Source organism: Ornithorhynchus anatinus, chromosome 3, assembly GCF_004115215.2.
Source record: "Ornithorhynchus anatinus isolate Pmale09 chromosome 3, mOrnAna1.pri.v4, whole genome shotgun sequence".
In the NCBI taxonomy this organism is placed as follows: Eukaryota; Metazoa; Chordata; class Mammalia; order Monotremata; family Ornithorhynchidae; genus Ornithorhynchus; species Ornithorhynchus anatinus.
In genome coordinates this window covers 120,474,195-120,487,138 of record NC_041730.1, presented here as the reverse complement: position 1 = coordinate 120,487,138, position 12,944 = coordinate 120,474,195, and the positions used below count along the sequence as shown (strand labels likewise).

Here is a 12,944-nt window from a genome sequence, read left to right as displayed (position 1 = left end):
ACTGCTCACTATCTGGACCCCTGGCAGCAGTGAAGGGTGAGGAGAAGGGGAAGCAGAAGGAGCAGGGTAGCCAATCTCCCTGGGCTCCACTAAGATCATCAAAGTGACAGCATTATAAATGTAGGAGACATCCCCGGAAGGTCCTCGACAGATAGAGAGATTAACACCGTACTGGGGAGAACAAAACTGAGAACGGACACTGACAAGGCCTCAGAGGCCACAAGACCTGCCTACTGGAGAACACATGTGGGCTTAATAAATGGGCTTAGCTTTGTTTCGACGATGAGGTGTGCACTCGGCTGAAAACAGGCCAGGTCAGTGTTTGGCTCATTCTCCCCAATGTAAACTGCCCATGCTCACTGGCTGAAGGCAAGGAGGATCATGGTTTGACCCAGGACGGAGCAAGAGCATCTGGGAGGGGGATGGTGGTGAACCGGCTAGGCAGGTGGGTAACTTAACAATATGACACTAGAGAACTTAGGATAGATCTTAGCATGGGGTAAAGGTGCTTTCAAGCATCTGTGACAGAAACCTGAATTAAGTTCGCTGGTTCACGGGGGCTTGGGACATGAAAAGGAAAGAAGTGGGCCTAGGTACTGCAGGGGTGGAAGGGCAAAGGTCTTAATTAGCCTTTATTGATTCTCCTGGTCCTGGGGTGCCTCCTTTATGGTTTGCCCCTCATGCATTCTCTGAATTTTGAGGCATTAACTGTCTCCTTTCCATTTCCACAGAGGGCCGGACCCCTTCTTTCGGCATCGACCTGCCCTCCAAGACAGGCTCTCTCTTGGTAATCTCCCGCTCAAGGCCTAAAATCCCGTAGAGCAGTGCTGGAGAGGGAGCCTGGTGGGATTTTCCTCCAGAACTGGGGTTATCCCAGGGGTCCCGAGAATCAGACTTCCTCTTGGGTGGTGGCAACTATGATTCAGAGGAGTTCCGCCCAGGTGCTCCAGAAGTGGCACCTATTTCTAATGATGGCCATTCAGAGGCTCTGCCTAAGGCCACCTACAGCGGCCCCTTTCATCCCCAGCCCGTGGCATGGGACCTTGAAGGCCTCCCTCCCTACCAGAAACCTCCAGGTGACCTGGGTTTCCAGGCAGGTTTTGCAGTGAGATTCCTGCAACCACCTAGTGCCGTTTGCCCCAGGCGACTGACTGCCCCCTGAAGATCCGGCAAGCGCCCAGCATGCACGGCTGGTTAGTGGGCTCAGAGATGCCGAGGCGCTTGCTAGGCCAGGTTAGGGAGTCTGTTCTTGCATGCCAATCTCAGCCAGCAAGCATGGGTGGTGTGTCTCCCTGGAAAGTAGGCCTGGCATGCTGGCCCTCCTTTGTGGGGTGCAGAAGGGCCGGGTCAGGCAGTCAGGAAGAACTCATGCCACGTACCTTGCCCGGCCAGGCCGGCGGCGCTCACGGCGGCCGAGGCGGGGGCGGAGCTCTGCCTGCCAACTGAGGGGACACAATCTCTCAGTGCAAGGAGCCGCCAAGAAGCCCAATGGCCAATCAGCAACGAGCATGCCCGAGCGTGAGGAGCGGGCACGCACGTGGAGAATCTACTCGCTGCCCACACGCTCACACACACACACCAAGGCCCAGGGCACTGCGGCCAAGCCAGCCGAGCTGGGGGGAGCGAGAACGCCTGGGGCAAAGGGCAACGAGGAAGTTGAATCGCTCCCCCAACTGCATCCTACAGGGAACCTCCGGCTCCACCTCATGGAAAGGGGCCCTTGATGCCAACTCATTCAACAAGAGTCACATAAGAAACAAGAGTAGCCACATGTCACCTTCCAAGTCTCCGAGTACTGGTTAACTTCTAGACTGTAAGCTCCTTGTGGGCAGGGAACATGTCTCCCAACTCTTTTTTACGATACTGTCCCAACCGCTTAGTACAGTGCTCTGCACCAGTAAATGCTCAATAAATGTGACTGATCGATTGACTGATTAACCTGCCCGCTTGACAACAGACCCAGCAGGGACTGAACAGCTACTTTCACTGGCGCCCTGTGCAGGGTAAGCTGGATTCTTGCAGACCCAGTGACGGGTTGAGCTGGATGAAGGGGAACCGACTGCCACCCCATGCTGCGTTCAAAGCACCCTGGAATGTGCCCCAAAGCTCCAGCCTGGAACCAACATTGCGGTTTAAAACTGGCTTGGTCCAAGGGACCAATCTCTGTTAAAATGCTCGGCAAGGGACGGAAGGGTGTCTGCTCATGCCTTCACTGTCCTATCAGAAAGTGGCTAGGAGCAGAAGCTTTCTTGACCTGGAGCTTTCTGAGCTTCCACTTATCACCCACAACCAGAACTGGGCAGAAAGCAGCCAGGCTGGACTAAAACTTTCGAAAAGAAGGTCACGAAGGAGCCATATAACCAAGCAACACCCCAAAGTGAAATCATTACAGTCAAAAGCCAATTCCCAACAAGGCTTGAGGATCCAATGAGGAGAGCCTGGAAATGCCAGCAGAAGCCACTTTTAACTCGCTAGAATTCCTACACGCTGTTCCCCAGAGGGGCAACCTAACAACGAGGATCTGCTCTCCCTATTCCAGACTCTGGGATAAAAAGAGATCAGTTTGGAGGCATCATTTCCCCCCACTTCTCTCCCATTCCCTACGACTTCTCACCAGCAGTACAACACAACCTGATGTTCAGAGCCTCTAGTGCTATCCCCGGGCTCAACCTTCAGGTGCCTCCCAAAGTAAATTCCTGGTCTTATGGATGGCAGGACCCTGAAAGTGAAGGAGAAATGGTCCTAGCTCACTCCACCTGGCTCAATGTCTGTTTATCTGAAGTTCAGAAACATGGGGCTCATTCAGGTCCTGACTGTTTTACATCCATCACTTCTTTATAGCCGAGGCTTCCACGGTACTCCAATGTAACTTCCTTCTCACTGCATCTCCACCTTTACAATGCTGGGGTAGACCACTGGATGCCCTCTGACCCCGATCACAAAAATCACCTTCTTCTTCAAAAGCTCTGCGCTAAAGACAGAGTTGCTTCGAAAATACCTAGGCAACAACAAGAATGACAGCAGAGAGAGCGAGACCAAAGGGAAAAGAAAAACCAAAGGGACTGAAGAAAAGAGAAAGTCTCTAAATAAGGAGGTGAGGGGATAATAGAGAACAGGGTAGGGTTAGGGGGAATGCCAGTAGAACACCTTATTGGAACAACACCCTGAACAGAGATAAAGTTCTCTCATTAATTAATCCCTGAAAACAGGCTTCTGAATCAGCCCTACACTGAGAAACACCATGACAATAATCATATCTGGGCGAGAGAGAGGGTGGGGGTGGAGAAAGAGGGAGAGAGGGAGGGGGAGAAGGAAAGAAGGAGGGAAAGAGGAGAGGTAGGGGAGAGAGAGAGATCAGAGCTACACATGGTCATGGAAAAGATAGTTTGCAAGTTCTACTCCCAGTTTTCGCTTAGACTTGCACAAACCTGCACTTCCACTATGACTTCTGAGCATTCTCTAAACTTTTCCTTGCTCGCAAAGGTTGATATTCACAATCATTTTTATTGTTCATCGTTTGAAACACGCCACAATATTCTCCCTGTCTGTAAGATGAGTCCCATAGGGGACCGAGACTGTGCCTAACCTGAAAGATGAGGAAAATGTGAGTCCCATAGGAGACAGAAACTGTGCCTAACCTGAAGAACTTGTACCTACCCCAGTGCTTAATACAGTGCTTCGCACATAGTAAGCCCTTAACAAATACCACACTTACTATTGTTATTATTATTATTTGAAATAGTCAAGTAAACAGTAGCAGAATCAGCCCCAGAACTCAAAGCAGGGAAGATGGACACCAAACTTCTTATTTCTCTCTCCCCAGATTCTCTAGAGGGCCTAAGATTTTACAGTGTGGGAGAGACAAGTGAGTTAAAAAAAAAAAAAACAGAGACAAAAGGCAGAGCTATTGTGTGAGCTGCATATGGTGAGGAGCTGTTTGGGAATCCCTGAGAACTGCTTGTACCATGTTTGAACCTAAGGAAACTACCCTGAGCATACTGGGTAAGGCATCATCATGCTACGCTCCTATGCTTCACACTAACCTCCTGTTAACTTGCCCAACCCAGACTTTCCAACTACCCAAGACCAGAAAGGAAGTCACTCCCAAACCACCACAAACTCACCTCAAAATGGTTAAAATGCACTGGTGAGAAAACTTACCTGAAAAATTCCTGGAGACCAACATTGTTGTGAGGATGGCACCCTAGGGGACAGAAAGGAGAGTCAGTGTACCCCGAGCTCCAGGGACATTCAGCCGAGACTCAACTGCTGCTCCCTTATGACGTTTCTTGAGCTGATCAACAAGCAATCAATTCCCCAGGACTCTAGCACCGCACCCATGGGGCTCTGCCCTGTTCCATTCTGGGAAAGCCAAGGGTTAACCGATTTCTTCTCAGTTGGACAAGTTAGCAAAAATCACGGGCAGTGGAGAATTTACTATCAACACAATGAAGGCCAGGGTTCTCATTTACAGTTGTGGAAACTGAGCCACAGAGAAGTGAAGTGACTTGCCCAAGGTCACAGAGAAGGCAAGTGGTAGAGCTGGTATTAGAACTCGGGTCCTCTAACTCCCAGGCTTGATCTCTTTCCACTAGGCCACACTGTTTCCCACTTGGGCAGCTTGGAGAGCTCATCTCAAAGGGCTCCCACTGCTGCCCCTGTATGAATAATTCTTAAATCCATCTCTCTAACTCAGACCTCTTATTTATTCATTAATTCATTCATTCAATCAAATTTATTGAGTGCTTATTACTTGCAGAGCACTGTACTAAGCACTAAATACGACGACATTCCCTGCCCAGAATGAGCTCACAGTCTAGAGTGGGGGAGACAGGCATCAACACAAATAAATAAAATTATAGATATGTACCTAAGTGCCTCGGGTCTGGCAAGGGGGATTCTCTAATCCTATATTTCCTTCTTCCTCCAGGTCATCTCCACCTGGATGTTCCATAGATAACAAACTTCATAGGTCTAAACTGAACTCATTTCATAGCCTTTCTAATTTTTATCTTCACTAGTCAACATCACCACAAACTTCTCTGTCCCATAAACATGTAATCTTGATGTCAATTGTCTCTCATTTGCCTTTCACAATCATTTGTCACAAAATCTAGTTGTTTGTTTTTCGTTAGCTCTTATCACCCTTCTCAGAAATTTCCATAGCTCCCTGCTACCTCTCATGAAAAACCAAAGATCTTTGGACATTAATACAAGGCTCTCCATCAACTAACTTCCTCACACTTAGCTGTTTATGTTTTTATTAAGTCGGGTCTCTTATTTAATCTATTTGCTCATTCTTACTGTAGTACATTTGATCGTTTAGGTCTACTGCCATCCCCATTACAAGTTCTTCAAGACCAGGGATCATGTCAATTTTTCTGAATGTTCCCCAGTGCTCTGCTTAGCTGCCCTCTTCTCTCACTCCATATCTGCTCATTCATTCATTCATTCCACTCCTCCCATGTTAATTACCTAATTATCTCCCAACCTTAAGTCTCCCATGTCCTTCCCATTGCTCATATCTTGCCCCTAACTGGAATGCTCTTCTTCCTTCAACTCCCTACCTCTGCCTCAACAAACCCAATCCTATGTCCCCTTTAAAGTCTTGCAAATAAAAACGCCTTCTCTAAGAAACCTAGCTGATTAACCTTTCTACTGCTCCAGCCATGCCATTCTTACACCTGCCTCAGCACTTATATATATTTTTGCATATATTCTTATTATGTCATTTACTGGTTCTTGTCATATGCATTTATGCCCCTGTTCTCTTATCTAATCGTATGTTCACTGTTTGCTGGCACCCTTCGTTAAACTATAAGCGACTTCAGAAAATCCCCTAATATGTAGAATAGCGTTTTTCAACGAGGAAGACCCTCAGTAAATACTATTGTTAATGATGACGCCAATGATAACATTGTTGATGCTCATAGCCTTGGCACGAGGAAGTGGATGGGACTGAGGAACGGCGAATTTTTATATCCACTACTGCCAATTGATAAAATGAACCTTGCAGAAAGGGGATCAGACAGAACTTCAGGAAATTCAGGGCTTACCTTCAGCTTCCTCCGAGCATTGAACTTGCGCAAGCACTCCACTGTCTCTTGTCGGTGCATCATGGAGGCCACTGTGGATCGTTGCTGTCAGATCAAACAGAAAAGAATAGACTGTAAGTTCTCTGTGGCCAGGGGACGTGTCTTCCAAATCTGTTCTACTGTACTCTCCCAAGGGCTTAGTACAGTGCTCTGCACACATTAGGTACTCAATCAATAAATAGCACTGATAAGAATATCAGCCGACCTCTCGGTCATAAAGTGGTACCTCCTTTTCTCTTACTCCAAAAGGTTTCCAATCCCTTACACCCCAGCCAGGAGTGAATATGCCTCAGTGATAGTCATTGGAGACTGAGGGGGTTAGTGGAAAGAGCAGGGGACTGGGTTAAAGAGAGCCCAGGTTCTAATGCTAGCCTTACTGCCTGGCCTTAACCTATCTGTGCCTCCGTTTCCTCTTCTGTAAAATGGGAATAAGATACCTGCTCTCTCTATCTCTTAGGCCCCTCTAGACTGTAAGATCATTGACGGCAGGGAACGTGTCTATCGACTCTATTGTTTTGTATTCTTCCAAGAGCTTAATTCAGTCCTCAGCTCACAGTAATCACTCATTAAATACCAACAATTGATTGATTGGTTGAATAGGCTGAGAGCCTCGGGTGGGGCAGAGATGTGTTTGATCTGATTATCCTGTATCTATCCCAGCTTTAGCACAATTCTTGGCACATAATTTTTTTTTATGGTATTTGTTAAGAGTTTACTATGTGCTAGGCACAGTACTAAGCACTGGGGTAGGTACAAGGTAATCATGTCCTACATGGGGTTCACAGTCTTAATCTTCATTTTACAGATGAGGTAGCTGAGGCACAGAGCAGTTATATGTCTTCCCCAAGGTCACACAGCAGACGAGCAGTGAAGCCAGGATTAGAACCCAGGTCTTCTGACTCCCAGGACCGTGTCCTTTCCACTAGGCCATGCTGCTCCTTAACTAAAGGTTAGTAAGAAATGAAGACACACAAATGAAGCCTGGGGGCTGGAACAACTCCAAGAATGCAGTAGGTTACAATTATTTATAACTAACCAAGTGCTGAGATTTCGACACAAAGAAAGGAGTGGATTATCAGCGGCATTCTAAGTGCCCTATAGGGAAGAGTCCAGAATACATAAGGCCCACAAAAGCAGTTCAGGACCTAAGAGCCACATAGAGATAGATAGACCCCTCAAAGGCCGAGAGCCACAAGACAGGGACTCTTCTCAAGGAAACTCAGTGCCAAGCAGGGATCCACACTTCTGGGCAGGAAACCAACTTTTTACTTAAGGTGTGGGGATGAAACTGGGGGCAGGGGTTTGAGGGGACGCGGGGAGGAAGAGGTGACAGGGAGGGTAGGAAAGAAGGTGATAGTGGAGTAGTGGAGGGAGGAGGGAGATGGAAAAGTAAAATGTACGAAAGAAGGAGCTCCTCTTCCTCCTGCACTGTTGCCCCTCTGGTCCTCACTGGGCATTGGGCTGGGCACAAGCGGGGGCTGCGTAAAGTGGCTCCGTTCACTCAGAAACCCCTCGAGAAGCTGTATTCCCACTTGACCCACTCCCCACCCTATCCCTTCAAGCTCCACTAGGACCACACAAATATTGTTGTCCTTGGGCCAAGATCTGCCAGCCTCAGCCCTGACTGCCATCCACCCAGAAGCAATCCAGCTCCATAGCCGTGACTGTGGAACCTGGTCCATGGCGGCGGGACCCATGCAGCCCTTTGGGGCGCAACCTCTCGCACACAGCTCTGGATGCCAATTTCTATTCTGGCCCCAGTGACTCCCAAAGGACTCTGGATTGAGCAGAAGCCAGGAGACCAAGAGGGCTTCTCCTCACAGGGTCCTGGGGGGGAGGCAAGGTAAAAGCTTGTTATGGGCAGAGAATGTGTCTACCAACTCTGTTGTACTGTACTCTCCTGAGGGCTTAGTACAGTGCTCTGCATACAGTAAGTGCTCAAAACATACTACTGACTGACTGATTGGGAACCTCACTCCCTTCAGACCCCTGCTTGCACCTAGCTCCCAGTGCTCTGTGAGGACCAGAAGCACAGCTGCAATATCTTCATCTTCCTCACCTGGTCCCATCCCAGCTCCAAGAAGCTTTGGACAGTAAACTGAGGGACCAATGCCAAACCCATGGGGATGATGGCCCTTTGGTGCCTGTGCTGCTGGGCCTCAGAAAGCCCACCACCTACTCTGAGGGAGATCTCTCAGAAGGGCAGCTGCACTGAACATCAGGGCTGATCAGGGTCTGTCGGGCCTGTCAGAGTTTCAGGCTGCTCTGTCTGTTCAGCTTCTCCTTACAAAACCTATCAGTGTTTGCAGGAACCAACCTGGAATCCAGTCACAAGTCTCAAAGACAGGCAGAGACCCAAGCTGATAACACAGTTCAACCAGTGACCAGGACACAGACAGAGATCTATCTACTTTACTCTCTTCAGCCCTCCTAAATGACGTTTCTGAGTGGCTCATCTCTCCTTCCAAGAGGGCACTTACACAGACCCATGGATGCTTGAGTGCCTGGTCAGCTGTGATACGTTTTGCAGGGTTTATTGTCAGCATCTGGTTAATCAGGTTCTTTGCTTCAGGAGTCACGGTGTCCCATTCTGGTGATGGGAACTAGAAGTGAGAATAGGGGAAGAAGAACAATGAATCCATGAACCCCTAAAAGCTGCAAAGAGGACTCAGCTTTCCCTGCCACCACCCTCCCACAGAACTGTCTTCCCCATGAATGCATAAGTTTCTGGTGGGTTAGAAACAAATATTCTGCTTCTGTTCTTTCCGTGTCTTAGTACCATTCATTGCTTTCAGTGGGCACTCAATAAATACATTACTACCACTGCATTCTATGGGTCTGAATGCTGATGGCTTCATGGCAGGAAAATTCAAATATCCACAGGGAGCATTCTAGAACATTGCTTTTCAAACTGCGGCACATTACTTACCAGTGGTACTGGATCCAAATTCCTTAAATAAACAACTGCTGAAGGACTTTATTAAGAAGGGGTAGGTTGCTTACTTGTTTGTTTTAGAACACTCTTTAGCAATAAAGAGGTTGTTTGCCCTTAAAATTGTTTGTCTTGTAAGCATTATTTCATTTCTCCACTTTGGTCTATCAGCTGTTTCTCTCCTTCCTGCTTGGCTGAGAAGGTCTCCTTGAGTGCAGGGACTGTGACACCCAACGGTATCATATTCTTCCAAGCACTTAGTACAGTGCTCTGCACAGAGTAAGTGCTCAAAAAATGCCCCTGACTGACTTACTAAGGGCAGGGCACTTCACTGCTTTCAAAGGGTGGCAAAGGATGAGGACTGCATACTACCTAATGGGATATTTTCAAAACTGCACCACCTTCCCCCCCAAAAACATTGAAAAACATCACTTGAGCCTCTATCATCATAGGACTAAGAGCTGGTTATGGGCAGGGAACATGTTTACTACTAGTAAACAGAACAGTAGTAGATTCTGTTCTACTGTACTCTCCCAAGCATTTAGTACAGTGCTCTGCACATACTAACTGCTCAATAAACACAATTGATTGATCGATCGATTAAATGGCTAGGAAGAAAACAGCTAATACGGTCCATCTGGTGTAGGAAGCAAAAATGTTCTAGAATCCTCTCCCGAAAGCAAAGTTTAGCTGCAGATTTCATCCTAGTTTCTCTAGACTCACTGCTTCCACGTAGGGGATGGAGAGGGCATCTCTTTGTACGATAAGCTAGCAGAGAGCATCTCTTTCTCCCTCCCACCTACCTCCTTCATGTTCCTCTCCCACTCTCAGGCAGACCCACAAAATTTCAAGAAAACTATATCCCTTTCCACCTCCTCCCTGTGCCATTCGGGCCCCACAGCAAGCATGTCCTTACATCATAGGCTCCAGCTTTGATCTGTTGATACAGCTTGTGCTGATCCTCATCCCAGAAGGGAGGGTACCCCACCAGGAGGATGTACAAGATCACCCCTACGAGACAGAGCAGAGCATGTCATTGGAGTCATCGGTCTCCTCCTCTGAGGCAGAGAGGGATGGGGTCTTGCTTGGTGTCATCTAGTGAATCAGCAGACAAATCAGGATTATAAGTGACCAGAAGGGTCAGGGGATGGAGTTCCCTATAATCCCACCAGATGCCAGCCCCTTCCCCACTCAGCATGGATTTCCTCACAACCCACCCTCCAGGGCAATATCCAATCCAACTCCAGAGCAGGAAACTCCATCCAGTTCAGCTGGCAGTGTTCACGCTTTGCCACATGGACAATATTTCCATGGAACTGGCTGAACACCATCAGTGCTTCCAAAGTCTGTGTGAATAAACTGAAGAGCTACAAAATCTAAAGAGGAGAAGCCACATTCCCTGGTATTTTTCACCATACGTGCCCCGCAACTTCAAGGCAGAGAGTTCAGAGAGCTTACCACAGGCCCAGATATCCACGGGTTTTCCATAGGGATCTTTCCTCAAGACCTCAGGGGACAAATACCCTGGCGTTCCAGCAAAACCTGCATTATAAGAGAAAGCACTGACCCACTCTAGTTGATGCTCTTCTCCCCTAAGCCCTTCTTGTTTGCTGCCATCTCAGCATTTGCATCAGCCTCTCAGTTCCGGGGCATGCAGCGGCTCAGCCAAAATGGCTGAATCCTTGATTGCAATCACTGAATATGACAGCAATTTCTGGACTTGCCCGGAATCTAGATCAGAAGGCAACTCCCAACTCCCTCCAGGAATTTCTTTCTGCCTTAGAAGCCAGGAGAGAGAAAGCCACTGTTACTGGACTAGAAGCCAGGGCAGAATGACTACTGTAGTAAGGACATGGGCACGGAGAGGGGTCCTCAAATGGGGAAATGGAACCCAACTAGTTATAAGCTGTCTCTCCCGTATAGACTGTGAGCCCGTCATTGGGCAGGGATTGTCTCTATCTGTTGCCGAACTGTACATTCCAAGTGCTTAGTACAGTGCTCTGCACATAGTAAGCACTCAATAAATACTAATGAATGAATGAATGAATAAGCTCATAGCCCTTAGGCTACGATGGGCCAGGTTCCCTGAATATTTGGCCCTGTGTTTCAGCACAAGGTGGTGTTTATTCAGAGGCTGGGGTGGTGACTTTCTGCATGCCCAGTTGTGTCTCTAACAGTCCACGATGGGAATACAACACATGCACAGTAGCCCTCCCCGCTCCACCCTACCTCTCACCCCCATATGCCACTCCTGGAATGATAGACTTTAAGCTCCCCTGTTGACTGTACAATATTTTTGGATAGGGATTGTGTCTACCAACTCTACTGGACTGTACTTTCCCAAGCTCTTACTGCAGTGCTCTGCACAGAGTAGGTGCTCAATAAATACCACTGATTGATTGATTACTTGTCTAAAATTCTCTCCAGTCCTAGACTGGTCACCAGGGTCCCAACTGCTGCTCAGGCTGGGCAGACCAACGGCAGAACTGAGTGGTGAGGTTTGGGTCAGGGTGGCAAGAGCCAGCCCATGCAAGGCTCCCTGAGGGGTAGTGCCTCCATGGGATCACGATGACCAATGGCAGCTCTCCAGCTGTAATGAAATGGCCGGAAGCGGCAGCAGCAGCAGTCCCAGAAGTGCCAGTGCAGTCCCATCAGGAAATGGGAAGACTGCTGTTTCTCCCATCGGGCCCTCAGCAACGCCCGGCGTGGTGGACAGGGGATCCGGTAGGAAGTTTTTAGGTAGCGAACAGGCCCACAGCTGGCCTGGCTCCCCAGGCCCTGAGTTCCACTACTTTTGTGAGCATCAGGGGCTGGGCCCACAGCCACCACCATATGTGGTGGGACATCTGGATCAAGTTTCTTCTCTGAATCCCTGGAGGAGGGAAGGGAATGTGTCTGTTTCCTGTTATAATGTACTCTCCCAAGCACTTAGTACAGTGCACAGCACACAGTGAGCACTCAATAATTATGACTGAATGAATAAAGAGACTCTTCAGCCCCAGTTGGAATTCTCCCAAAGGAAAGGCGGCAAGGAGCAGGTGGAAAAGTCAGGTGGATCATGCCGGGGAGGAGAGGACGTCCTTACCAAACCAGGCCTGCTGCTCGCCCTGCACCTCGATAGCCAGCCCAAAGTCTGCCAATTTGACAGCAGCACCCTTGCATTTACTTGCCAGTAGAAGGTTCTCAGGCTGCAGAATAAAGAGAGATCTTTGTGACACACCCACCCCACAGGGGGGAATCAGCTTCCTTTCACGTATCCCAGCGAGAGCCGGGGGCCCGCGGCAGAAGGGAAGGGGTGGGAGAGACGCGGACCCCCGGCCCGGGGTCTTCGGTGGGCGCTCCTGCCTTGCCCGGCGGAGCTGGGGTTGAAAGCAGTACCACGGTCTGACACCGGGTGGCAGTGACACTGCGCCAGGAGCCGCGGCAGCGGCTGCACAGACGGAGGGGAACAAACAGTACCTTGAGGTCCCGGTGCACAATGTCATGCTGGTGGATGTGGTTGACGCTCTCCAGGATCTGATGTATACAGTGGCTGAGAAGGCAGAGAGGAGAGTCTCACGGTTAAGCCACTCTCATCCCAAACCGCACGCTGGGCAAACATCCCCTTCCGTCATCCTGGCTCAATGGTCCCTCACCGCCTTGGACTTTTTTCCCACGACGCCCTCCGAGTCCCTCTGAGCAGTCGTTCGGAGCCAGCCTCATTAAGGCTGTCCAGTGACAGTTATATTTGAGAGTCCCGGCTTCTCTTCATTAACCTCAAAAGACTTCTTTTTTTTTGGCTGGAAAGAGGCTCACAGGAACGAGATTTGAGGAAGGATCCAAAGGGCAAGGATGTTTTACACAGGGAGACACCCGTGTTTGGCAAGAAGCGGCCCAGTCTAAGGAAACCCCTAGCTGCTAAAAAGCTCAAATGTGAA

The 12,944-nt window shown here is 48.9% G+C and overlaps 1 protein-coding gene across 11 annotated transcripts in view; it reads right to left on the bottom strand.

Moving 5' to 3' along the window:
• CAMK2G (calcium/calmodulin dependent protein kinase II gamma) overlaps positions 1 to 12,944 on the bottom strand; it is a 64,757-nt gene that overhangs the window by 20,828 nt on the left and 30,985 nt on the right. For 6 of the 11 annotated variants that reach the window (XM_029059942.2, XM_029059933.2, XM_029059932.2 and 3 more), the window contains exons 6-13: positions 12,487 to 12,559; positions 12,113 to 12,215; positions 10,486 to 10,569; positions 9,944 to 10,038; positions 8,576 to 8,698; positions 6,057 to 6,140; positions 4,162 to 4,204; positions 1,380 to 1,442 (exon numbers count right to left, since the gene is read on the bottom strand). In XM_029059942.2, coding sequence (XP_028915775.1) covers positions 1,380 to 1,442; positions 4,162 to 4,204; positions 6,057 to 6,140; positions 8,576 to 8,698; positions 9,944 to 10,038; positions 10,486 to 10,569; positions 12,113 to 12,215; positions 12,487 to 12,559 — 668 coding nt within the window. The remainder of the gene's footprint in view (positions 1 to 1,379; positions 1,443 to 4,161; positions 4,205 to 6,056; positions 6,141 to 8,575; positions 8,699 to 9,943; positions 10,039 to 10,485; positions 10,570 to 12,112; positions 12,216 to 12,486; positions 12,560 to 12,944) is intronic. The other 5 variants (XM_029059943.2, XM_029059935.2, XM_029059939.2 and 2 more) reach the window with 1 other exon arrangement.